At 45.6% G+C, this 27,109-nt stretch overlaps 1 protein-coding gene across 3 annotated transcripts in view; it reads right to left on the bottom strand.

The window, feature by feature from the left end:
* Positions 1 to 27,109, bottom strand: part of CFAP46 (cilia and flagella associated protein 46) — a 2,698,259-nt gene that overhangs the window by 1,517,177 nt on the left and 1,153,973 nt on the right. For all 3 annotated transcript variants that reach the window (XM_069611407.1, XM_069611408.1, XM_069611409.1), the window contains exon 29: positions 21,348 to 21,531. In XM_069611407.1, the coding sequence (XP_069467508.1) occupies positions 21,348 to 21,531 (184 nt within the window). The remainder of the gene's footprint in view (positions 1 to 21,347; positions 21,532 to 27,109) is intronic.

Genomic DNA, 27,109 nt, shown 5'->3' with positions numbered 1-27,109 from the left:
GGTCCGGGTACCGCGTTCTCCTGGCCCAATCCGCGGCAATTAGGATTATGGTTTTCCGGAATCTTCTCAACCTCCTGATCATTTGAGGAATAACAGGGACTGGTGGGAACGTGTAAAGGAGTGGAAACTCCCAGTCCACTACGAACGCGTCTCCTAGAGCTCCTCTCGGGGGAAATTCCCTCGAACAGAAGAGATCGCGCTTCCTCGTGGGAGACTGTGCTCTGCCTGCTCAGAGCGTCCACTGTCAAGTTCTTCTCTCCGGCTAGGTGGACTGCCGATAGAGAGATTCCTTCTTGGATTGCCCAAACCCAGAGCTGCATCGCCTCTCTGCACAGTGGCAGTGATCCTACGCCTCCTCTTTTGTTGAGGTAGTGCATGGCGACCATGTTGTCCATCATTATCAGGACATTTCTCCCCTGTACTGATGGCAGGAAAGCTTTCAACGCTAGTCTGATAGCTCTCAGCTCCAGTAGGTTGATGTGTAGTCTGGACTCTGATGGAGATCAACGACCGCTGATGGTCAAGTCGTTGGCATGGGCTCCCCACCCCGTGAGTGAGGCGTCTATGACTACTGTTATCTCCGGCCATGGTTGCCAAAACAGTTCTCCTTTCAAGATGTTCTCTGGATAGGCCCACCATTGAAGGTCGCTTGTCCGGAATCCGGAGGAGATCTGTCATTCTCCCTGAGAATTGCGACCACTGACTTCTCAGTGCCCACTGAAGAGATCTCATTCTCAGGCGAGCCTCTGGCACAAGGAAGATGCAGGATGCCATGAGGCCTAGCAACCTCAAAAAGTTGAAGGCTGGGAGATGTTGGGCCTTTTGAAACTTGGTGACCATCTGTAGAATATCTTGAGCCCTCACCTCTGGCGGCGAGGCTTTTCCCAGGGAAGTGTCCAGGACCGCTCCAGTGAACTGGAGTCTCTGTGATGGTATCATCTGTGACTTCTTTAAATTGAGGGAGAAGCCCAGTTTGTGAAGGAAGTGGCAAACATAATCTAGCTGGGCCTGGGCTTGTTTCGAAGATACAGCCCTGATCAGCCAATCGTCCAGGTAGCGGTAGACGTGGATCCCTTCCCTCCTTAGACTCGCCGCCACTACCGACATCAGCTTGGTGAAGACCCTCGGGGCGGAGGTCAGCCCAAATGCCAGAACTCAAAATTGATAGTGAGAGTCGCCAATTGCGAACCTCAGGTATTTCCTGTAGTTTGAGATGGATTGGCACATGAAAATAAGCATCCTGAAGGTCCAGAGATACCAGCCAGTCCTGGAGCTGGAGGGCCTGAAGGATCTGAGAGAGAGTTACCATCTTGAACTTGTCCTTCCTGAGGAACTTGTTCAATTCTCGCAAGTCCAGGATGGGTCTCAGTCCTCCGTCCTTCTTTGGTATGAGAAAGTAGGGGGAGTACCAGCCCTTGTTCCTGTCCGCTACAGGTACCGGTTCTATGGCACCTTTCTCTAGCAGGTCTATAATTTCCTGCAAAAGGAGCAGATCTGGAACTTTTAGAGAGCAGTTCCCCCGGTGGATGACTCGGAGGGATGTGTAGAAAGGGTAACCCTGGGCAACTGTCTCCAATGCCCAAGCATCTGACGTTGTAGCCTGCCATTCTGTCAGATGGTGAGTTAACCTGCCCCCTACAGGTGTATTGTGTGGAAAGGCCTCAGAGTGGTTTGGGGGCGGCTGATGCATGTTACGCTCACCTGACTGCCACGGAGGCGCTGGCCTGGTTCGCGCTGCTGTGACCTCTTCTAAGGTGATGCGCAGGGTTCGGAAGACGGACTGGACCGGGCCCCCAGGACGAGCTCTCCATCCTGCTTCTGATGCAGGGGCGCGTTGGTATCCAGTTATTTCACTGGATTTTCGGATTGGTAAGAACCAAACTTGCTTGGCTTCCAGGTAAGTTTTTTGATAAGAGGTTCCCCTTGTGTCCATGCATTAATGTACTAATGCTAGTGTCTTTTCCCCATAGGGGCCGGGGTACGGAATGCCGGGGAACAGGCACCGACCAGAGATGAGAGGTGAAATCCTTGTAGAAATCAGGTAAGTCTTTAATGAGCTTTTTTGGTAATGTCTTTTCATTCGCTCATTAACGCTGATGTCTCTTTTTCCCCTTAGGGGCCGGGGTCCGGAAATGCCAGGATGCGGCACGGACCCGAAATGAAGAGGGAATGAATCAACAGGTAAGTCTTAACATGGAGATTTAGCTTTCCTTATTCCCTTCTCCCTCTCACCTTTTGTTCTGGTCTTTTTTCTCCCTAGGCCCTGGGGCGTGACTGCGAATCCGGATGATCGCTGCTGAACATTGAGGCGCCCTGTAAAGGTGAGTGGAATGCGGTGCTGCAGCGATCAACGCAATGAGCTTTTAAATTAAAGTCTTCCTTTTCAGGATTGTCGGCGAGATGTCTCCGGGATGCGGATTTAGCAGGTAAGGACTTTTCCTTCTTCTGTTCTCTTCTTCTCTTCCTTTGCAGGTGATCCAGGATGCTGGCAGGCGTGGCAGAAGTCAGGATGCAGGAGCAGACACGGTGAGCGCCCAGCTGCTAGATGCAGAACAACGCGAAGCACGTGTGGCTGTTCGGTGGGGTTTAAATAGCCTTGGAAGAAGTTCCAGGTATGTATCCTTCCTCCAATCAGGTATGTATCCTTCCCCGACCACGCCCGGATGGTAAATTAGTCCCACAGGTAAAGTAGTTCCTTTCAGGCCTCAAGGAGGCCGGGATCCTGCAGCATGGTCTGCATCAGGTAAGTGCACCCAAGCACTCCCATAATGAGCCTGGCGCCTATGGCGCCAGGACTGATGTCTTTTATGAGCCTGGCGCCATAGGCGCCAGGACACTGTCCAAAGGGCCCTATATGGGGTTGCTGGGTCCTTCCTTGGGGACTGGATGTCCGCTTTCGGGGACGCAGGGCTTGAACCGGCTCCCTGGGAGCGGGCATCATGACAGCACTCCCCCCAAGGCCCCTCCCAAGGTTGTTCCCTCCGGGGGTTTTGGTTTGTCTGGGAAGAGTCGGTGGAATTTCCTGACTAATCGAGGTGCATGCACATGGTCGCTGGGTTCCCACGACCTCTCCTGAGGTCCGTACCCCTTCCAATCAATTAAGTAGAACAGTTTTGACCTAAACATTTTTGAGTCTAAAATGTTCTTCACTTCGAATTCGGGCTCCCCATCTATTAGAATAGGTTCTGGAGGTTTGAGTAGTCGGGTTCCGGGTACCACTGGTTTCAGAAGTGACACATGAAAAACAGGGTGAATTCGCATAACAGCTGGTAAATCAAGTTTAACAGCCACTGGGTTAATTATTGCTGTAATAGAATAAGGTCCCAGATATTTTGGGTTAAAAGTTCGAGGCCCTTTGAGTGGTAAATGTCTGGTAGCTAACCACACTTGATCCCCAATCTGATACGGAGGTGCTTCACTCCGATGTAGATCAGCATTCTCCTTGTATTTTCTCTTGGCTTGTTGTAAATGCGTAGTTGCCTCTTTGAAGGCTTGGGTAATTGTAGAATGCAGATGTTCTACTGCAGGCATTCCAAGGTTCTGAGGTGAGTCAAGGTTTGAGGTTCGAGGGTGATGCCCAAACAAAGTATAAAAAGGACTGTGGCCAGTTCCAGAGTGTACCGAATTATTATATGCGTATTCGGCTATCCAAAGAATGTCTTTCCAGTTGCTTTCAGATTGCTGTAACATACACCGTAAGTACTGTTCAAGGGTCTGATTTGTCCTCTCGGTCTGACCATCGGTCTGAGGGTGGTGACTGGTCGATAATCTTACGTCGATCTGCGCCATTTGACTACATTTGCGCCAGAAGTGGGAAATGAATTGGCTTCCCCGGTCAGAGATTAGTATAGATGGGAATCCATGTAGCCGAACAATATTTTCGAGGAATTCTTTGGCTAGGACAGAAGCTGAAGGTAAACCTTTCAAAGGAATAAAGTGGGCCATTTTGGAAAACAAATCCACAATTACCAGAATAGTATTGTACCCCGAACAAGGAGGCAGGTCCGTGATAAAATCCATTGATAGGGTGTGCCAGGGTGCTGGTGGTATGTCTAGAGGTTGAAGGAGACCGGCTGGTCTTTTCTTTTGACTTTTATTTCGGGCGCAAACACCACAGGACATCACAAAAGAATTACCATCTTTTTGCCAAGAGGGCCACCAAAATTGTCGTTTCACCTTTTCCTCTGTCTTGGCAATACCGGGGTGTCCCTCTATTAATGTATCATGATAACCGGAAATAACTAGTTTGTGTAATTCCTTATGTGGCAGGAATAAGCGTCCTTGGAAATAAGGTAATCCATTATCTATGGTAAAGTCTGATCCCTTTTGTATCCATTCCTGTAAGGTTGTAGGGTCCAGGAGTTGTTTCACTCTGGCTTGAATGTCTTCCAAGCGTCTGTAACAAAGTCATGCCTAGAATCCTCTGTTCGGGAATTATTGGTACTGGTTCTGAGTTTGTATCAGATTCTCCCATTCCAATTCGGGATAAGGCGTCTGCTTTGCCATTCTTGCAGCCAGGTCGATAGGTAATCACGAAATCAAATTCAGCGAAAAACAAAGCCCATCGGAGCTGCCGTGATGACTGAGCCTTGGCGGTTTTCAAATACTGTAAATCCCGGTGATCAGTGATCACTGTGATGGTATGTCGAGCGCCAAGCAGATAATGCCGTCAGGCTTTAAAAGCAGACTTAATGGCTAACAGTTCTTTGTCCGTGATTGCATAATTAACCTCGGGTGCCGAGAATTTTCTGGACCAAAATGCTACGGGATGCAGTTGGTTGGTTTCGGGATCTCTTTGGGACAGGACAGCTCCCATGGCTAGGCTGGATGCGTCAGTCTCGACGACATAAGGGAGATCTGGACGCGGGTGTTTCAATATAGGTGCGGAGGTAAACTTAGCTTTTAAATCCTGAAAGGCCTGCTCGGCTTCTTCAGACCATTCAAAACGTTTATTTTTCCTCAAGAGTGCAGTAATGGGGTGTACCATGCGTGAAAATTCCGGGATAAACCTGCGATAGAAATTGGCAAAGCCGAGCATGCTTTGAACCCCTTTTACAGAGCTAGGTGATGGCCATTTGAGGATGGCATCCACTTTTCTTGAGTCCATTCGGACTCCTTTGGGTGTCAGGATGAAACCTAGAAACTCGACTTCTGTGGTATGGAAAACACATTTCTCCAATTTAGCAAATAATTTGTGTTGGCGCAGTTTTTCAAGTACTGCCCTGACGTGTTTTCTGTGATCAGATTCCGAAGAGGAGTACACCAGAATGTCATCGATATATACGACAACACAAACATCGATGAGGTCCCGAAGGACATCATTCATGAAGTATTGGAAGGCAGCCGGCGCGTTACACAATCCGAAAGGCATCACCTGGTACTCGAATAATCCGTATTTAGTACGGAAGGCAGTTTTCCATTCGTCGCCTTCTTTAACTCGTACCAGATGATAAGCCCCCCGGAGATCTAACTTGGTGTATATGCAAGCGTCCTTCACCTGGTCAAGGAGTTCAGGGATCAGAGGCAGAGGATAACGGTTTTTAACCGTTATCTGGTTCAATGCGCGGTAATCGATACAAGTTCTAAGGTCGCCTTATTTTTTGGGCACGAAGAACAAAGCCGAGGATGCCGGGGACTTTGACGGGCGAATAAAACCATTAGCTAGGTATTGATCCAAATAATGTCTCAAATGCAGATTCTCAGGTTCGGTAAGGGCATAAATCCTGCTACAAGGGGGTTGTGCACAGGGCACCAGATCGATTTGGCAATCGTACGATCTGTGAGGAGGTAACGTGTTGGCCTGTTCCTTTTGGAAGACGTCCTGAAAGTCTTGGTATTCCGGAGGTAGTTGCATGGAGGCAGAGGTTACAGATGCTAGATTAATCTTCAGGTTTTCTGGGTAGCAGGTTTGTGTACAATCCGGAAAGGTTATTCTCTTAGCTCGCCAATCAATTTGAGGATTATGTGTCTCTAACCAAGGGATTCCAAGAATAACCTGAAACTGTGGAGCCTTGATTACATCAAACACAACACCCTCCCGATGGCCGTCGGGACCAATAAGAGTCACCTCAGTAGTGGAATGTGTTACATGTCCAGAGGCAATTTCAGTTCCATCGACTGTGGTGATGACATCTTTGCTGGTTTTAGGACGGAGAGGGAGTTTAATCCTAGAGACCAATTCACGATCCACATAGTTTCCAATAGCCCCACTATCGATGTATGCCTTTATTGCATGCAACCGCTTAGGCTGTTCTGGATCTACGAGAACCATTGGCACAATGAAATGTGAAGTCTGAGAGTTAGTTTTCAAGCTCGGCAAGCGGACCCCTACACTTGTCGGAGTCGTTTCCCGAAACAGAGTCTTCATGGTTTTTATCAGCGGCTCCTACCACCTTTCAGGGCGGTTTTGCTGGGCAATCTCGTAGAAAGTGTCCAGAATTCCCACAATAAAGACATCATTTTAACTGCCGCCTCCTTTCACGTTCCTTTTGAGTTAAGGGTCCTTTAACCCCTCCAATTTGCATAGGCTCAGAGACTTCAACTCCCTTGGGATTAGCATGGGTCTTGACCAACACCCGGGTCTCAAACCTGGACCGATCTGCTTTTCTGTTTTGAAGTCTGTGATCCAACTGGACCACTAAGTCTATATACTCTGTGCATTCTTGGGGCGGATTTACAACTTGGGCCAAGACATCTTTAAGTTCTCCGCGAAGGCCTCGATAAAACAACATGACTCTTTTATCCTCTGGCCATCCCGTTTCCACAATTAGTCTATTAAAGGTTGCAATATAGGATAGGAGGTCCTGATTGCCCTGTCGCAGTGATAGAAGTTCGTCATCCAGAGCCTGCCCCTGAGAGTGTCGAGCAAATAACCTTTCCATGCTTGCTTGAAACCTTTGAAAATCACGGAGAATCGGGTCATCTTGAGTAACTAGTGGAACTGACCAATCGGCAGCGCAGCCGCTGAGATATGACAATACAAAGGGTACCTTGGTCTGATCATTAGGGAAGGCCCCGGGTCTGCATAGGAAGTGCAAACGACACTGATTCATGAATACGGCGAATCGTTTGGGGTCCCCAGCAAAGCGTTCGGGTGGGGCCAGCGGCATGTTTCCAGGTAGATTAATCTGCACAGGGTTACTGGAAACCACAGGAGCGGGGTTCCCACCGGAACGGGTAGAGGAGTTTGCCCAGCTTGACCTTGCAAAAGCTGTCTGGCCAGGTCATCAGTTCTTTCCTTTGATATTATTAATTCCCTCCTGAGGGCATTAGTCTCTTGACGAGCGGCATGTACTTCGGCCCGTAATTCCCCCAGTAATTGGGCCAACTGATCAGTCTCAGAACTTTCCATAGCGCCTGGGTGGGAATTTGTAGGAAGTCTTCGCGTTCTGTTACGCTCACCTGACTCCCACGGAGGCGCTGGCCTGGTTCGCGCTGCTGTGACCTCTTCTAAGGTGATGCGCAGGGTTCGGAAGACGGACTGGACCGGGCCCCCAGGACGAGCTCTCCATCCTGCTTCTGATGCAGGGGCGCGTTGGTATCCAGTTACTTCACTGGATTTTCGGATTGGTGAGAACCAAACTTGCTTGGCTTCCAGGTAAGTTTTTTGATAAGAGGTTCCCCTTGTGTCCATGCATTAATGTACTAATGCTAGTGTCTTTTCCCCATAGGGGCCGGGGTACGGAATGCAGGGGAACAGGCACCGACCCGAGATGAAAGGTGAAATCCTTGTAGAAATCAGGTAAGTCTTTAATGAGCGTTTTTTTGGTAATGTCTTTTCATTCGCTCATTAACGCTAATGTCTCTTTTTCCCCTTAGGGGCCGGGGTCCGGAAATGCCAGGATGCGGCGCGGACCCGAAATGAAGAGGGAATGAATCAACAGGTAAGTCTTAACATGGAGATTTAGCTTTCCTTATTCCCTTCTCCCTCTCACCTTTTGTTCTGGTCTTTTTTCTCCCTAGGCGCTGGGGCGTGACTGCGAATCCGGATGATCGCTGCTGAACATGGAGGCGCCCTGTAAAGGTGAGTGGAATGCGGCGCTGCAGCGATCGACGCGATGAGCTTTTAAATTAAAGTCTTCCTTTTCAGGATTGTCGGCGAGATGTCTCCGGGATGCGGATTTAGCAGGTAAGGACTTTTCCTTCTTCTGTTCTCTTCTTCTCTTCCTTTGCAGGTGATCCAGGATGCTGGCAGGCGTGGCAGAAGTCAGGATGCAGGAGCAGACACGGTGAGCGCCCAGCTGCTAGATGCAGAACAACGCGAAGCACGTGTGGCTGTTTGGGTGGGGTTTAAATAGCCTTGGAAGAAGTTCCAGGTATGTATCCTTCCCCGACCACGCCCGGATGGTAAATTAGTCCCACAGGTAAAGTAGTTCCTTCCAGGCCTCAAGGAGGCCGGGATCCTGCAGCATGGTCTGCATCAGGTAAGTGCACCCAAGCACTCCCATAATGAGCCTGGCGCCTATGGCGCCAGGACACTGTCCAAAGGGCCCCTATATGGGGTTGCTGGGTCCTTCCTTGGGGACTGGATGTCCGCTTTCGGGGACGCAGGGCTTGAACCGGCTCCCCGGGAGCGGGCATCATGACAATGCAGATGCCGAGGGTAAAGAGCTGCGGCCTTAGTACCTTTGACCCGTCCACCTCGGGTGGATCTCCTTTGGCCTCTTTGAGCCGGCTGTCCTCTGCCTTTCCCGAATGCGGAATAATAGCGAAAGGATTTTCCTCTCCCAGAGGTTCCTGAGGGGCGAAAACGAGTTTGGCGGATAGCAGCTCCTAAAGATTTTGCTGCTGCTTTAGAAGTCTGCAACTTTTCCAGACTGTCATCAGCCTTTTTTCCGAATAGTGAAGAGCCGTCAAAGGGCATATTCAAAAGTCTGGCCTGTATATCTGGAGCAAAGCCAGACTTTCGCAACCACGCATGCCTGCGGATTGTTGTACTTGCCGCCATGGCCCTGCTGATACTGTCAGCGGAATCAATGCCAGTTTGCAGTGATTCGCACATGGCATCTTTGCCATCTTTAATAATGTTAAGGAAGGCTTCCTTTTCCTCTCCTTCGGGTATGCAGTCAGCCGCTGATGAAGCACACTCCCACAGTGTGTGACTGAACCTGTCGAGCGTACAGGTGGCGTTGATGGACTTCAACGCCATACTACAAGCAGAGAAGACTTTCTTCGCCATAGAATCGTACCTCTTGTCATCTCTATCCTGTGGGACAGTAGGGTAAGCGGTCCTACTACTAGATGAAGCTGCCGCTTGGACCACCAGGCTCTCTGGAGTCGGGTGTTTTGATAAGTATTCAGGGTCAGCAGCCGCAACCCTATACTTGGCTGACAATCTTTTATTGACCGCAGGGATAACTTCAGGAGTTTCCCAATTAGATGTCATTTTTCTTTGTAAGGCTGCATGGAAGGGGACCACAGGGTCCTCCTGTGGACCTTTGTCTAATATGTCTGTTAGGTCATCCTGTTGAAAAACAGGGGAAGGCGCAGACCAACCCATAAATTCAATAATTCTTGCCATAAGGGTTCTATAGGGTGTTTTGGCATGTACCCCTGGGTCTGGCTTAACAAATTCCACTTCTGGGGAAGTGTCCAGCCCACTTGCCTCATGTAGTGACTCCTGTAGGTCCTTCAGCCTTCTTTCCTCAGAGGTGAAATCCTCTGAAATAGTCAGAGTGATCCTCTGTAACCCAAATGTTTCCTGGTCAGAATCTTCCCCCTCATCATAAATTGAAGATAGTCCAGGGTACTCTGACCTCTGAAATGGTGTAAAACCCATCTCTAAGGCAGAAGGAGCCAAACTCGTCATTATTGGGCGAGAAACCATCGATGTCGTCGACGCCGATGTGACAGGCTTCGAAGGCGCCGAGAACAGCGTCGAAAAAACTGGAAGGGGTCTCGAAGAACTCGAAAGGATCGGGATCCTACTCAAGGACATTGACGACGGTCTCGGCGTCGTGCCGGAGGCCCTTGGAATCACCGTTGGCTGTGGAGTAGCCTTGGTCTTCTCTTTCATCGGCGTCGATGTCGACGATGGCGTAAAGTCGATCGACCGATGTGTTGAGGAACCCTTCGTCAACGGCGTCCATGGCGCCGATCCATGCGTCGAAGGAATCTTCGACGACGGCATCGAAGATGGTGCCTTCTTACCCGATGGCTCATGGCACTCTCGGGTGGAATGTTTCGCCGGGTGCTGCGACTCGCGGTGTTTTGATTTTTTGGGTTTTTCACCCAGTGTATCACCCTCAGCTGTCTTCGAGGGGGTCGTGGCCGCGTTCTCGAAGACGCTTACATTTTCTTTCTGAATTCCTCCCACTCAGCCTGAGAGCTGTGTTTTGTGGGACAGGAGACCCTTTCTGGGGAAACAGAAGACGACGAGGAAGGGGATCTTCGACGTCTCTTTTTTGAGTGTCTTGATCTCGACAAATGGTGGGAGCTACTTTGAGATCTAGAATGGCAATGTTTTCGATGGGGAGGAGACGAATGCCTCGACTCAGCCGAAGAAACCTTCGAGGAGGTTTTGACTGACTTACCTCTCTCGAGCTTCCCCTTGCGCTCCTTCAAGGCTTTCACCGTCATGGACATGCAGTCCTCACACTCCGAACAATGGTGCTCGGCTCCCAAGCACCACAAGCAGATCCTGTGTGGATTCGTTATCGACATTTTTTTTACTGCAGTCTCGACATTTCTTGAAGCCGGATCGCGGCGTCATCGGTTCCAATGAAGATGCCATCGAGAACGAGTAGGTATTATTCGAGTAGATATAGAGTTATCCTGACTGAACTGAGCAACGACGTTACGAGGCCCCACGAAGCGCGGAAAAACAGAACTGAGCAACGGATGCAGCGCGTGGTTATTTATGGGCATGGTGACGTCAGCGCCGATACGGTGGCCGTCGAGGGACATCGACTCGGTGGACGTCGACGCGCAGCGCCCTCTACAGAAAAAATTTCCGAGGACAGCAAGCTGGAAACGTATTATTAAAGATAAGTAATACGTCGGAGGACACAATCCCTTCGAATGTATTGTTTAAACAAGAACTTTGTGAGTCCAGCAAAGACACAAGGGAACTGTTATCTAAAGAGACATTTTAGTTGGGACTTGTGAGAAACCTGAAGGTGTCCAATCCACTAGTCCCCGGGGATCTGTCATCCAGGTGGCCAGGGCACAGCCAGCGCTTTTGGATCCAGTTCCTGGGGGTGGACCAGTGCGGGAGGATCACCTGGGTGAGCTGTCTTTGGGAGTGGGACACCGGATGGAGAGACGTGGTATCCCCTTCACTATAACACCTTTACCCCATACTACCTAGTAAGATATTTAGGAACTCTACCCCCTCTTTTACAACACAAACACTTTCACACGGACAGCCCGCAATGAGGGAAAACAGACTTACACCTGAGCCGTAAACCTGACGTGTCCAAATAAAAATTGATAAAAGGCGGAGCATAAGAGCACACTATTTTATTTATTTGCATTTTTAAAGCGCTCACACAGCCCGCGGGCATCGAGGCGCTGTTACAGGAATTGTTTGTTTTTTGTTGCGCAATTGTTTTTTTTGCCTTGGTTGCGTGTTTATTACGCGCTTAAATACCCAGAGGTTTCTAAGCGCGGACCCGGGGATCGAACCTTTGTTGATTCATGTTGTCTTGCTTCCAAGGCAACCACGTTGCAGCTGAGATATCCTCCCGGTGACTCTGAGCAAGGCAAAGAACATGAGGAAACAGCAGTTCTAAAATGGCAGTTTAACGAGAGAAGAAAGACGGCTGAACAGAAGGGGATCCCAGGGAGGGAAGTTCCCTTGACCTTTTCGACAAGGAACTGTTACTTTTTTGAAACCTCGACAATAGTATGCATAAGACCAGGAAACCAGGCTCAAGAATCCTACATTGTGTGTCGGAGGTACCCGGGGCCTTCCCGCATAAATCAAAGTGGGGAGAAGCGCCAGCCACCGTGGTACTGTCCTTGGCTCCAAGAACAAAGAGTCAGTGAAATCAACACAGCTGGTAAGTTGGAGAGACCGATACAAGACCAGTCTGTGTTGAAGCCAAGCTTGCAAGCAGCAACATTGTATAGCGAGCACTGGGACGAACATTGTTAAAATGCGTGTGATAAAGGAAGCAAGTAGGGTTGAACTGCTGATGAGTGATTGAAGTTTTGAAGCAAGATACAGTACCCTTGACAGAGTGGTCCGGCAACGCATGGGTGCTCAGTCAAAAGTCTCTGTAAGGTATGCAGCTGAGAATTGGCAAAGTGAAAGTGAGAAAGAGAGCATATCAAGAAGAGAGCGAGTAATTGTGAATAGAAGTGGTCCTGCGACGGGTTGAGTAAAATCTTGCACACAATCTAAAGTCTTCGATTTCTGAAGTAAAGAAAGCTTGGAAAAGTAGAGAAAGTTGGTCCGAGTCGGCAGAGGGAGATCAATTGAAAGCTTTGTGTTAAAGTGGGTCTGAGCCCGGTGGAGAGGGACCGGGGTGAATCGAAAATCGTCCAAGAAGTTGTACATGTGAAATCCTGAGAAGAAAGGACTTTAATGTTTGTCGTGTTGCATCAGGCCCTCGGAAATAAGAGACTTTGGGTGTCAAAGAGACTTTGACACAGAAGGCCCTGATTTTGAGGTTTTTAACTGCAGCCTAGTGCTAGAGAATCCAACGAGAGTTCTAAGCTCGAGTGTGCCACCTTGTCCTGTGCTGAAAACGTGGGGCAGGGAAGCCAACAACTTAAATATCCTGACACGTCATTTCTTGAACACTTTTCTTTTGCATAACATTGTTTCCCACACTATTTGTATTTAGAAGTAAGGATTGGCAATATGTTTATTAGTATAGGCCCTTTCATTTTGACAGACTTGACTAGACTGCGTTATTATTATATGATTGTCGTAGCTTGCTCCCATATTTCGATTTAGGATTAGATGGGTGTTTTTCAAACCCAATTGAAGTTAAATAAACAACCTTGAACTGCGATCACTTGTTTCTGTCTTACTGTTTGATACCATGCCTTCCTTACACACTCCATTGAAGATACAAAGGTCCTATCATCTAAAGAGACATTTTTTCCATCCTTTCTACAAACTCAGGTGAAGGTAACCATCTTCTGAATCCAAGGATCTATACCATGGAAACCATTTTCATTGGAATCATTTTGATACTTTTGGTTTTTGAACACTTTGCTAACATCAAGTTAAAGACATTTTCCTTGCACCTTTTGTTGTTTTCTTTATAGTTTGAGGGTCAGGATAGAACGTTTTGGACACAAGGACGGCTTTTCAGTTACTGACATTCTAACACAGACAGATCCTTGGTTTTTGGTTTATAGGTAAGGAAGATCCTCTTTAGAAAAGGGATAGAAAAGCGCTTTCCCAACCCACTTTTCTTTAAGAAATGTCTTTAACCAAAAACATGACACCATTGTGTCCGGCTCTCATTTAGGCCCCTCATAGTCACATGTGCAAGCCTGCCAGCAGAATGGGAGAGTGTACATGGGATGGTAGTACTGTCGAGACTTATCAACTTAGCACAGAACTGGCACCAAAAAAATATTTCTGAATGTGACAATCTAAACAGAGTCTGGCCTATTGATGGTTTGGGACACTCGGTGTAAGAAAAAACAATATGAATATAGCGAACCAATATCATGCTCAGTTGGTTCGACTGTGTAGCTGAGTGTGGACCAGAAGGTATGGGCTCAGTAGGTGGGTCTGCACATGTTAAAAAAGCTTAGCATTCAATGCCAGTTAAGAGAGTTTGTAAGGAAGCAGTGAGAAAACACAAGCAGGGAGGAGAATGGCAAAGAGGGAACATCAGTGAGGGAAGGCAGAAGCAGCAGCAACAGAGGGAGGAGAAGGAAAGAACGCACAAGGAGGAAGAGAAAGAGAAGAGAAAGTGAGAGGAGAAAGCAGAGAGTCAAAGTCCTGGAGGAAGGGGTCCCGGAGAGGGAGGGCCATAAGGAATAAAGGAGGGTGACATTAATAGAGAAAGAAAGAAAGAGACAAACAGAACATCTACACATGGTGGGAAGTAAGCATTGGAGCGCATGGAGAAGAGGAGAAAGAGATAGACTAGAGCAGGGCCTGATGTAAAGTTAAGAACATATGAGGAGGAGGTTGAGAGAAAGAGAGGGGTGTAAAGAAGGTGGAAGGAGGAAAGGAGGAAAGGAGAGAGAAAGTGTGGAGCAGAGGTGGATGGAAAGTCTGGAGTGTCAGGCGGAGGATCTTTTGATGAATAAAGATGCCATCTTTCAAAACTATGCTGACAACAAACAGCTCATCTTCCGGCTCTGTGGGAACCATGAAGCAAATGTGCGACAAATACACCATATGTTCTCATCAATTGAAAACTAGATGTGCACTAATCCGCTGGGCCATAATCAGTCCTAGATAGAGCAGCTTTTTAGTCACCTCTTCTTCTTCTTCTTCTTCTTCTACCCTAAATAAAATACAAACATTATTATACAGTAATTTGACACTATCCACTTTTCAGATTATGCTGTCCACCCAGGCCCAAACATCGGGAGTCTTGTTCGATTCTACCATGTAAGGGACTTCCCAACTGCAGGCTTTATTCAGCTCTGCAAACCATTATTTAATGCGTCTCTGACAGCTGTGCCTGTGCTTGTCTAAGACTTATTGCACCACTCACTATTGGACATTCCATTGTCTGCCCCAAGTTAGACTACTGTAATTGTTTATTTTTATACACCAAGATATTCTTTACAGATGATAGTGGGCTCAGAATACAATCGCCAGAAATATTACAGGGACTCAAAAACAAGAATCAATATATTTCCCTGTCCCAAGATGCCTACAGTTGCTCACAATGAAGGTGTCTGTTCACTTGTGGCCCATAAAGTCTTACATTGGTTGGCCACCTCTTATCTTGAATCTTATTTCCACTGGCATCTGCCCAGCAGACCTCTACATGCCTCAAGGCAACACAATTAAGATCCCCACATTTTAAATGCTCTAGAACTATGGGTCACCCATTCCCCATGAAGGCATTTGCACTTTTGAAATCCCTAATGCTGCTAGAGACATTACAGATCTAATGGTGTTTTGTAAAATACTCTTCTAATGGGAGTAGTCTTCTCCCCTCTTTTTGAGGTCCTTGACTTTGTTCTTTGAGACCCATGGGTTGTTAGTGCATTGTCAAGGAACCAGAAAATAGAAACAAAAGAGAGGTTAAGGGAAAGGCAGATAAGAGGAAGGAAGGAAGGAAGGAAGGAAGGAAGGAAGGAAGGAAGGAAGGAAGGAAGGAAGGAAGGAAGGAAGGAAGGAAGGAAGGAAGGAAGGAAGGAAGGAAGGAAGGAAGGAAGGAAGGAACAAACGTAGGATATGGCAGCATGGGCAATGAAAAGAGGATTTCTAGAAGAAAGGGAAGATGAGAGAAAAACTACTGGGGTGGCAAGAGGAAAAGGAGAAATGTGCAAGAATGAGATAGGAGGAGGACACAGAAAGAGCAGCATCTGGCAGTATTTGATAGAAGGAAGAGCGATGGTGACAGGAGTGGCGCTTAGCATGAAGCCGCAGAGACAGAAATAGTAGAAAAGGTGGAAGGAGAGTGAAATGAAGAGACAGAGAGAACGTTAATAGGGGAGGTGAAAATGGCACAACTGTTGCATGGCATCAAGGAGGTGCTAGGAGAGAATATGCTGAGGAGAGGATTTATGGGCAGTAAGGCAAGGAAACCAGGATTGGATCCAATCCACAATGCGTGCTGGTACACTGTCTGAAGCGGTAACAAATCTGGCTAGAAGCTCCAGGAGTCTCCTGAGGACCCTCCAGAAGTGACATGCTATATATACGACACCTGACGTCAATTCTTGAAGACAACAATCGAGAGCCAGGCAAGACGGATCGACGATCAATGGCTGAGTCGAGGTCCACTACGCCCCTTGGTGAAAAGTTTCCAGGCAGCAGAGCTGGATGATGGATATCTATTAAGATGAGGAATCTGCAGGATAATTATAGTGTTTCAAGGGAGAAAGGCAATCCACTGAATTAAGTTTTCTCGAATGCTGTTTGAAATACTGACAAGTCTATTGAGTAAGGGGGAGGTGTTCATTTGTGGCACGTGCTCAGGTCCATAAACTGCCCAGCAGAAATATTGACTTTACTAGAAGCTTTACATCTCAATACATATGCATGTGTTAGGAGTGATACAAATCTACGCTGCACAGACTCTTTTGTGGTAGGTTCGGGGGTCCAGCAGGGATGTGCGCTGGTCGCTTTACTGCTTAGGTTAAATATTAAAAATCTTCACTCAGCTTCAGCTATGCTTTCTGTGGTAGCTGATATACCAAAGCTGGGGCGCTTGCCGTTACCAACTTTGGCATACGCGAACAACACAGTGCTTTTTACTCTCACTCCCTGCTCACTGCAGAGTTTGATATCAGAATATACCCAGTTCATGAACCACTTGCATGTCAATGCAAAGAAGTTAGCAGTGATGTTATGTCACAGAGCTAGGCGCCCACTGTTTCCAATAACGCTAATAGCAAAAGAATCCCCCTGGTGACCGAATTTGATTACATAGGGGTATGTTTTCCCTCCTCAGTCTTGGCTGATCCACATATCTGTAAACAGTGTAATCGTTTCAACTGGGCCCTAGGCGGAGTTTGCCATTTCATAGGTGTTTCTAGTGTCAAACCTATTGGCCCAATTCTTAAATGATATCTTAACAAACCCTTAGCAGTTGCAAAGCAAGGCATGGAATTGTGGAGTTTAGGAAGCTTAAAGACCTTCAAGTGAGTAAGAATGATTTTCTCAAAATAATTCTCGCTCTACCTCGGTCATCAGCAAATTATGGAATGCACTTAGTACTAGGCCTAACACACATTCAGGATGGCCTAGCTATTTTTTCAGTTCTCCAATGGTTTCGCCTGTGCAGCAATGAGAAAGCAACTCTCACCCAATATGTAATCAAAGTGCTCCTGGGCAAGGACAATGCATTACAAATACTGTAGTTGAGATGCATAAAAAGTATGCGCTAGTTCACTTTCATGCACCTTACATTTTACCCCATGCCATGTCAAATCAACTAAAAAAGGACGTGCTTGCTCACATTCGGGACAGAAAAGAAACAAGAACGTTTTTTCATACAGTTTAATCGCAATCATGTCAATATTACTATGGGTAGTTTGCAAAAATATCGGTTATAGGCATCTAAACCAGGCAAACGTGTCCTGATTAACAGAGAAAGATATAACTGCATGCCCCTGAGAGCAATCCAAGCAACATGGTCGGGCCATCTAATAGATACATTGTGCCCTTTAAGTCAAACATCTGACGAAGACCTTTTGCACTTTGTACAATTGTGCCAAGCTTATGTAAAGATTAGACATCTAACAGTGAAAATAATGTTAACAGTGAAAATAATGTTACGGGAGGAAGGCCTAGTGCAATGTCGCCCAGCAATACCATAATTGTTATGGTCAGATTCTCCTAAGGTGGGATGGTCTTTGCTATTTTATCTCTGTATGGCACAGTATAGAAGAGCACAGTTGTTAGATTCAATAAGGTTAATTAATAATGCAAGGTTGATTAATAATGCATAATGATATTCTAGGATGATGTTTTAAATTGTAAATACTGCTGTGTTATATGTTTTAATTCAGAATATATGAATTTGTATTGTTATTAAGCTGTAGAGCTTTTAATGTGATTTGTATTCCATTATATTTAAACTGTTTTATGGAAACGTCTTGTTTCCGAAATAAACATATGGTATGGTATATTTTCAATAAACGGGAAGTAGGGAGAGTGAGATAGGCAGGGATGTTCAGGTTTAATTTGATTTTCTATAAAATTAAAACAATTGTGCTAAAACGTCATTTACTTTTCAATGAATGGTGAATATGCGCTCAGGTAAACCAAAAATACATATGGTGATGTGTGTGCTTAAAAAGTCTACATTCAAGTTAAATGCCTCTTTGATAATGGAATTGACCAGTATATGATCGTTCATCATGATAGTAATTGTTGACATCGAGATTTTATAGAGAATACAAACGATGAATAATTTGTTTATATTTTAAAATGGTTTGATAATTTCTGTTTTTTAATCAATAGACCTTCTGTGTAATCCGGTGGATATCTCGTCTCCAAAGGGGAGGGAATCTGTAGGGAATCATTTATTTTAAATTGGCGTATCCTATGTTCATAAAAAGAACTGTGTTTAATAAATAGAAAATAAATATTGTGCGTGCCGCCGGACTTGTGGTGGGGTCACATTTCCACTGAACGAGATCTTGCCCGATTAAAACAGCATACAAGGTAAAAGGAAAAGATACATCTGATGAAGTGGAGTGTGTAATCAACCGTTCCGCATCTACTGCATGAGACCACTACTTGGGTTTCAGGTATTTACTTAAACAACCTCCAAATGGAGAATGAACGCCTCAACTATGCACCGAGTGATAAAAGAAATATTTGGACTGCGAATTATTAAGAAAACCATAGAGAAAGGGACACCAGCTGAAGCAGAGTAGATGATAGTGTTATACCAGGAGAATGCACTTGGGTGACATAATGGGGGATGGAAAAGGTGCTAATTAAGCACAGAATCATAAAAACAATATACGTCAGCGGAACCAAAAGGAAGACATGGCAGTCTAGAAAATACCAGAAGAGCAGCTGAAGAGCCATTGGAGATACATGTACAATTGCATTTTTAAATGTACATTATCCGTTGAGGAAATGTTGGGGTGATGAATTGTAGAACACCAGCGTATGGATGTATTTCCAGATACATAATACTCTGCCAAATTACATGTGATGGGGTGCTGGTGTTAATCCCCATTTTGCAGTCCCTTAAGACTCAATTGAAGTTTGGAGCGTTCTCATTTCTTCTGGAAGAGATACCTCCTGCCAAGTGCAGGAGACATCTCTTCATACTTGGCTCCTAAACCGCAAAATGTTGCAGGGATAAAAATAGCGATAATTCTATTACCACCATTTATTCACACCTTTATACTTGTAATGGAGGGCCACTGTGTCATTCTCCTCTTGAAGAAGGGGGTCTCCATTTTGAGAAAGGTATCCGGAAGCTAAGATTCCTTCTCCCTGGACGTTGATTGATATTATGAAAAGAATGTGTGGTTTTAGCAGAGTTCTATTTGCCTGTAGTCTCTGGCTCTGAGCAAGCAGGCACTGTGGTACTGGGAGGATTTGAAGATTAACTTTACATCATGATCTCATATCTTTGGAGACCAAGACTCAGCAGATGATACAACTGGAACAGACATTATAACAGTCTATGCACTACATACACTGTCTGACGGTTGGCAAGTCATCAATACGCTAGAGATGAATTATTTGAACGTCTTAATCCTTATGCATTTAGAGAATTTATAGTAAGGGCATGTTTAAAAGTCAAAAGAAGGAAATGCATATCCGGACAATCCAATATTTCTAAAACATGAGAGTGGTGCAGCTGCGTGCAAATGTGACAAGTGGTGCAACAGTTATTAAGTAGAGCACCATTTTCAGTTAAGTAAACTCTGCAGCAATAGGCAGTTTCCCTGAGAAGAAATAGAATCAACTGGCAGCCCCATTAGAGATTCTGAGAATTCTTGTTAATTCCTGCGAATGTGTTGAAAGAAAGCCCGAATTTAATACTCGAGAAAGAGCAAGTCAATCAATTAAGATAAGGTTGAGAAAATACCCTCTCTTTATTTGTTTATTAAAGGTTTTTGTAACATCCCACCACATGCCCACGGGCCTCAGAGCATGCACAAAAAGACAACAAGACAAACAGAGCGGCACAAATATCATTAGAAGAGACGCGAGGAGAGAAAAACCAGGGGCGAAACTCAGGATCCAAGTAGTGACTCAGAGTATTAACTTATGAAATATGGCAGCCTAATCAGGAGGCAGATTGAAAAGTAAAGTCTTTAACTCTTTCTTAAACATAGCTGTAGTCTCAACAGCTCTCATGTTCAAAGGCATAGGTTCCAGAGGTTGGGACCTTGTACACTGAAACTGAGCCCACCAGCCTTCACTAACCTAAATCTGAGGTTGACCAGATCAAGGCGATGCTGAGATCTGAGTGAGCGGGCAGGAACATAGGGATGAAGGGACGCAGAGAGATACTGGGGTGCCGTATTCCTCACACATTTGTGTGTTAAGGTTAAAATGTTATACCTGATTCGAAGTTGAACATGCAGCCGATGTAGGCCCCGCCGGGCCAAAGTAACATGGGCACCCCTAGCGAGACCCGAGACTGCCCACACTGCACCTTTCTGCGCGACCTGAAGGGCAGCTATGGTGGAGTGCGAGCAGCCACTGAGCAGACTGTTGCAATAGTCCAATCGCGTGTTAATGAGGACTGAGGCCGGGGTGGCTAAATTCTCATAAGAGAGAAAAGGATGAATGTTACACAAGAGCTTGGTGATCAACCCACAAGAAGATCTAATACGGGCCACATGGTGAAGCATGGACAATTTGGCATCCAGGACCACCCCCAGAGTTCTTACCTTCTTCATCACTGGGATCAATGTGCCCAGAAGTGGGTAATGTGTATACTCTGCTGGTAGCGACCTTGACTTGATGGCAGAAGCTACAATTAAAAGCTCTGTTTTACTGGCATTTAAAGCCAAGGAATTGGCTGACATCCATTCATGGATGGACTTATAAATGATATTCAGTTTGGCTGCATCCTCAATATATGAGCCAGAGAGCTTTACGACCACCTGGGAATCAACCGCGTAGTTAGCCATCTGCACACCCAGACTGATCAACAGGAGCAAAAATGGAACCAGTTAAACATTAAACAATATCAGCAAAATACAAGACCCTTGGGGCACACCACAAGTAACTGTGGAAGATTCTGAAAAAACGTCACGTACATTCACCCTAGAGTTCCTTGGGCCCAAAAAAGAGAAAATCCAGCTAGCAGCTTTCGGCGAACACCCGGCAAGTGACTGTAATATACCTTCAAGAAGAGCATGGTCAACAGGATCAAATGCCAAGGATAAATCTTTAGCAAACCCCAGCCATATAAATGGAAACTAAAATATAATAAAACCCCTCCATTTAAAAAAAAAAACCAACCAAAAAGTCAAAAGCCCACAAACTAGCTGTGGTCGATGTAAACACATAAAACCCCGATTTTGGTAGAACAAAATACATTCAAAGCATCTCAGGGCTGGGCCCAACCCCAATTTGTCCACACATTGTGTCAGAATACAGTTGCACATCTGGGAATTCCTATGTCCTCATGCACCATCTTCCTTGATATTTCAACTACAGGAAATGAAGTCTTCGTATACGAGTAGCTAGAATATGGCAGATGCAATATTACTTGTATAAACATTCGCAGTGACTTTGTACATTCTGACAATGGAACACAAACCTGCAGGGCATTAATTGCATTTTGATAGCAAGATAATTGTTCCGCAGTGTCCTTAGAGGTGCGTGCCACCAGGTGCCAGGTGTATGAGACATTGCCTTCACTTTCATCTTTAAATTTCTGGATGTCCAGCAAATAGTTACAACCAAGTCTTGCATTAACTAATACTCGGTGTTTGAAAATCAAGCTGAAAGAAAAGTGTTCAGAGATCAGATATGACAGGCATAATAGCTAATTGATGTGCATTAGACAATATAAATCATTGATTCACGTGGCAAAATGTGAAAAATTAGATTTTCATAAACATTTATCAATGCTGTTAAAGTCTGTGCCGAATGATAGGCCCATTATAAAGAATTGATGAAAGGGAAGGTATTTTTAATATCACAATCCAGACTCGTAGGCTTCTGCGTCTTAGGTTGGTCCAAATGTACAACCACAGTAACACTGAATGTAATGGCAGGGCACATAGGATTCCTATTATGCAGTAAAGTTTCCTACTTCTAACGGAAGAAAAATCATCTTTACATGTTTCCCTCTTTGCCACTCCTGGCACTACGATTCCCACGATGCCTGTCCAGTCTACTCTGGGAACTACAGTCATAAAAGATCCACGGTTATGCAAACGAAGATGGGTATTAACTGTTTTAATTTACGGATACATTGAAACGTTTGCAGTTAGGGGGCTGGGGCGGTGTAATTTAATGAGGGGGAAGTGCTCTTAGGGGCCTCTGAATGTGGTCGGTTCAACAGAACGCAACGTGCCTTCTAACCTCAGAGGTCTACATAGCGAATATTTAAAGGAGATGTGATCACTGTCTGGTTGGGAGGAGAAGCATGAAGACGCTATTAGCTCTGGGAATGCTGGTTCGGGAACCACATGAACATGTGTAACCCATTTTTTTAAAGCTCGGAACAGGTATAAACATGACTTATTTTCAATATAGCTGGTATGCAGCAGCACTCGCAGCAGTAAAACATGGATCACTAAGACGGGACTAGTTCCTGTGTAGAGGAACATTTTGAAACCAGAGAGGAGGTGCAACACGGAATCAAGATGCCAGAGCCTTGGCATCCTTTCGAAATAATACAATGACTGATTCTTTGGGGGAAATCCAGGAGTGCTACTTTGTAATCCTAGTGATCACAGATTGGCAAGTCAGTGTCCAATGCAGTGTCTGAGGCACAAGCTCCCCTCGTAGCAGCCACCTCTTCCCTAGTCAAAGGTTCTAGCACAGCAGGCAGAGAGGGTATAGCCAACAGGCCGCCGAGAGGAAAGAAGGTGATATGCATGGGCACTGTGCTTTTACCACAAAGTCCTCACAGCCTGGGGCTTCTTGCACTATGATTAGGCATTCTATCCCCACGAGACCCTCCTTCCAGAAGGTGTTTCAGATACCGGCTAAAAGAGCACATAAAATGGCAGCTCTTGTTTCACCTGTGCATCTCGTCGAGAGGACCTCCCTCTGAAGTGGAATGGGATAACAGATCCAACACCATGGATGGGAAAGTTAAAGTAGAGGGTAAGGACTCATTTGAATAAGGACGCTTCTCGTCCTAGTGAGTTGAAAAACACCTTAGTGAGTATAATCATTGAGCCCTGCACCATTTTACACCTAAATTCTATAGAATGGGCCCCGCTTCCACATGTCATCTTATATGTTGCAGAGCATGTAACCTCCAAGATGGACACCACAGCATGGGGCAGAATGCGCTTTGAGGGATCCAGCTCTGTGTTTCCAAAAAAGTGTGCCTTTATACACACTATTGATCCCAAGATGAGCAGGTTCGTGGCCAAACCTGTGAAAGATCGTAGTAAAGGGGTATATCATGCCAGGACATTATGCTAGACACTTTATGGCCCGTGATTAACATTTTAAACATGGCATAGCTTGCCTAACAGAAGGGTTTCTAGGTAGGCCATGGGGTTCTGAGTAATTGGGCTCACAGAGCTATTTATTTTGGGAAATGCAAACGCTTCCATTAGTGCTAAAGGACGAAAATAATAGGTGGATCCCTAATTTGGAGCCCTGGCTAAAGAGTAACCCCTGGGGATGGAGGGCTTCTTATTTGTTGAACAGTATATCAATTAAGTTGCAAAATATGTCACCACTTTCTCTTCCTTAGACAAGGCCCAATACACATTGAACAAGATATGCTATCCCTCACAACATTTGTCAAGGGCCAGTAGAGGTTGCAGCCACTCATCTGTCAAAGCTACAAGAACTTAAGTCTCTGCAGGAACTTCTAGAGGTCAGGGTTTTATGCAAGCTCATGAATTTTGACAGGGATTATATCTGCAGTGCAGTCAATTCCAGAGGCGACGGTTCCCCAGAACGTGATAATCTACAGGGAGATTCAATAGCGAGTGTCACTCCTTTTTCCCCCAGTTCGGTGGCTGCATTGGTTTCTTTCTCACAAATTGGCTAGGAATGACCAAAAGACCCCTCGGTGCTACAGAGGTTTACAGGTAGAGTTTGCTTCTACTTCCTATCAGGCAAAGTACCCCAGGCGAAACCAGCTTTCAAGACTAGAGTAAGAAGTCATTTCACAAGAGATAAGAGAGCTACTCAAAAAAAGATGCCATACAGAACACAACATGTTCTCCCTCAGGGTTTATAAGCAATTTGTTCATTGAAAGGAAAAAGATGAAGAGCATTCGGCTAGTTATAAACTTGAAGAAGCTCAACAGGTTCTTGCTATACAGGCATTTCAAAATTAAAGCCATCCTCCTCTTGCAGGAGATACTTCTCACAGATAATTGTATGGCTCGATTGGACATCAAGGATAGCTACCTGTCTGTTGTAACATTCTGCCCACAGGTCTTGTCAGTACCTGAGTCAGTTTAGATGCTGTCAGTGACTAGTTCCAAATGGCACTGCAAGTTAAAGGGCTGTGATATGATATTATATGATGTGGCATTTATAACTTGCCAGTACACCAGTGCTTTTAGACGTGACAACACAAGGAGGGGGAAACAAGGGAAGACAAAATAACGATCTTACAAGGCCTTGTGTCATTCAGATTGCGCAAGTGCGGGGAAGAGGGAAGGGGAGAAGTGCCAGGGGCCAGGAAGGGGGAAGTGCAGTTAACTCACAGTAAATGCAGAGAGAAGGGTCTCCAGGGTTGAAGATACAGACCCTTAGTGTTGGGGAGCCCGGAGGCAGTGCAAGGGCAACTGGACATGCAGGAGCCTGGGTCCGAGTTCAGATACTGACCAGGTGACCAGTGTGCAGAACAGTCAGGTGCATCAGCCGGGGAGAGGAAGAGAGGAAGTGGAAGCAAAAAGGAAGGTCTTCAGTTGCTTCCGGAACCAGAGGTGGTTCTGCTCAAGTTTGAGAGAGGCAAGGACGCTGTTCCAGAGGGAGGCCCCAGAGGGCGACAGATCTGCCCCCAACTCTCTGCCTGGAGAAGCGTCTGACCCTCAGAGTTGAAGGTGGATGAGCGTAGAGCTCGAGAAGGAAGACAGTCTTGTATGAGAGAAGAAGCAATGGTGGCTGAGGGGAGCCTGAAAGAGAGCCGAGTGTCATCCGCATAACATTGAAAATTTGAGCAGAAAGTAGCAATGAGGTGGGTAAGTCAGGTAGTGGTTGAAGAGCCAGGGAGAGAGGTTAGACCCCTAGGGAACACCACAAGTCTAGAGAGAGATTGAAGAGAGGAAATAGCCCAGTTGGACCTGAGAGAGTCATCAGTGAGAAAGGAGGTCAACCCGCCTATATACAATAAACGAGTTATTATCCCTGAATATTCCGCACGGCAGTGTTTCAGGCAGAGCACCATTCTGCCCTGGTCCAAAGCATGGAGAAAGCTGCTCTTTATAGAGGGATGGACTCAGGTCTAGGCCGTATAATGTTTCTTTCAGAAATATATCAAAAGAAGAAATCCTAGTTGTGATCGACAAACTTAATCATTGGGATGTACTTTTCTGGAAGAACACATTCAGCCATGTCCAAAGTCACAATCAGATGTTAAAAAACTAGGTATCATTCTGGATGATGAGCGACCCCTAAAGAATGGGATCCCTGATTTTTTTCGAGATCCCGCTCTTCTTTATTTCAAGAATTAAATGCTTACTCCCCATGCTGTCTTTCCCACATCCAATCTAGGTCATGAATGCCTTAGTCTCTTTTCTTTTGGACTTCAAGAATAGTAGCTACTCGGGCCTACTAATCCATTTAATTTCAAGAAAGTGAAGCATCCAGAATGCTGCTGCTAGGACTCTACTAACTTAAATACCTATGATCATATCCCTTCCAACTTCAGTGGCTTCGGGTAAAAAATAAAATAAAACAAATGTACTCCCTTTAAAAGCATGTGCCGGGTGTCTAAAGGACTGCAGCAGCCAAGCACTACCCACCTCTCTAATAAACTACAACTTCATGCTCCAAGATGTCCCCTGAGATCCAACATTGACAGAACAACTATTGCACCACATGCGTAAAGAGTCCAACCTAATAACCTTCAGAAAACATTTCAATACCTTATTCAATCTCTCCCCATCATTATAGAACTTCCTCGGATGCTGATCCCTGTTGTTCCTCTAATAGAACCTTGATGCCTTCAGGTGACCACTGCACTTCACAAAACCGCTGTAACATGAAATCAGTTTATCAACACATTCGGTGATGAGATAAGTGTCCACCACCCTCTTGAAGATTTTGGCAGTTTGTGAGTCTTTGAAAAGAGGTAGGCTAGTTATTTTAGGGGTTCAGAAGGAAGATCTCAATTGAAGACAGTTAGAGTTGTGGGAAGAAGGAGCTCAGCTCTCAGGATGCAAACTCCGTCGCTGACAGTTCATGGGGAAGCTTTTAAAAAAATATAAATATTTATTACATGCTGTACTGGAAATTTGACAACCATAACGTGAGCCAAAGTTGTTTCATAAAACCTTTATCAAAGCTGTTACTTTGTGAAATGGTAAAATGATACAGTCTGTATACCCCCCAAATTCAGGTAAACACAAAAAAAACTGTTTCCATATGCACCCATCACATCGCGTTATCCTGCTATGTGCCAATCAGGCACAACATTAAAAGCAATTAAGTGCCTTAACACTGAAGGCCTAATGGCCCTTTCTTTTCCTTTCCTTAATTAGTTTGAGAGCTGAAGAGCGCTGTAACAGGGTGTGGGTATCCATCATTTGGGCAATCGTCTTTTAACAATAACACAGTACTGTGAGTGTGGATCAAATCTTTCCAGGGGCATATCATTGAGCAATTGTTGGACTAGTTGTTGTTTAGCAAGGGGACCACTGAGGAGGAATTAGGTCTTGGAGGTGTTGAGTTTGATGTAGGACAGGATGATGATGGCTAGAGGAATGAGGAGATGTCTGATGTGCCATGGGTTTTGGGGTATTTTCCACAAAAGTCAATACAAAAAGTCACTGTTCTTAAATATTTAGTAAATGGATTGTTAAGGAGTGCAATGATTTCCTCAGCAGTGATGATCTCCCATATCTTATACCAACACAACCAAATTGCAGGACCCTTTGCGTTCTACCAGCATTGAGAAAGGGTAATTTTGGCTGCCTTAAGACGTTGTGTAAGTAACAGGAAGAGTGAGCCTCCGCTTGGAAGTAACACTGTGTCTCTGCCCTCCAATTCTATGCATGGATTGATTGGCGACATAATACCTGTAATGTTCTTTATCTGCGCAAAACCTCCTTCCAAAACAAGGTCACCTTAAGACATGACCACTTGGTAAGAGCCAAGTCTCTCTCAGTCCCGCACCCTCACCAACACAACAGTGATTCAGAGGGATTGATC

This window comes from Ambystoma mexicanum, chromosome 8 (assembly GCF_040938575.1).
Source record: "Ambystoma mexicanum isolate Mex_15411 chromosome 8, UKY_AmexF1_1, whole genome shotgun sequence".
Lineage (NCBI taxonomy): Eukaryota > Metazoa > Chordata > Amphibia > Caudata > Ambystomatidae > Ambystoma > Ambystoma mexicanum.
This window is presented reverse-complemented; position numbering and strand designations above follow the sequence as displayed.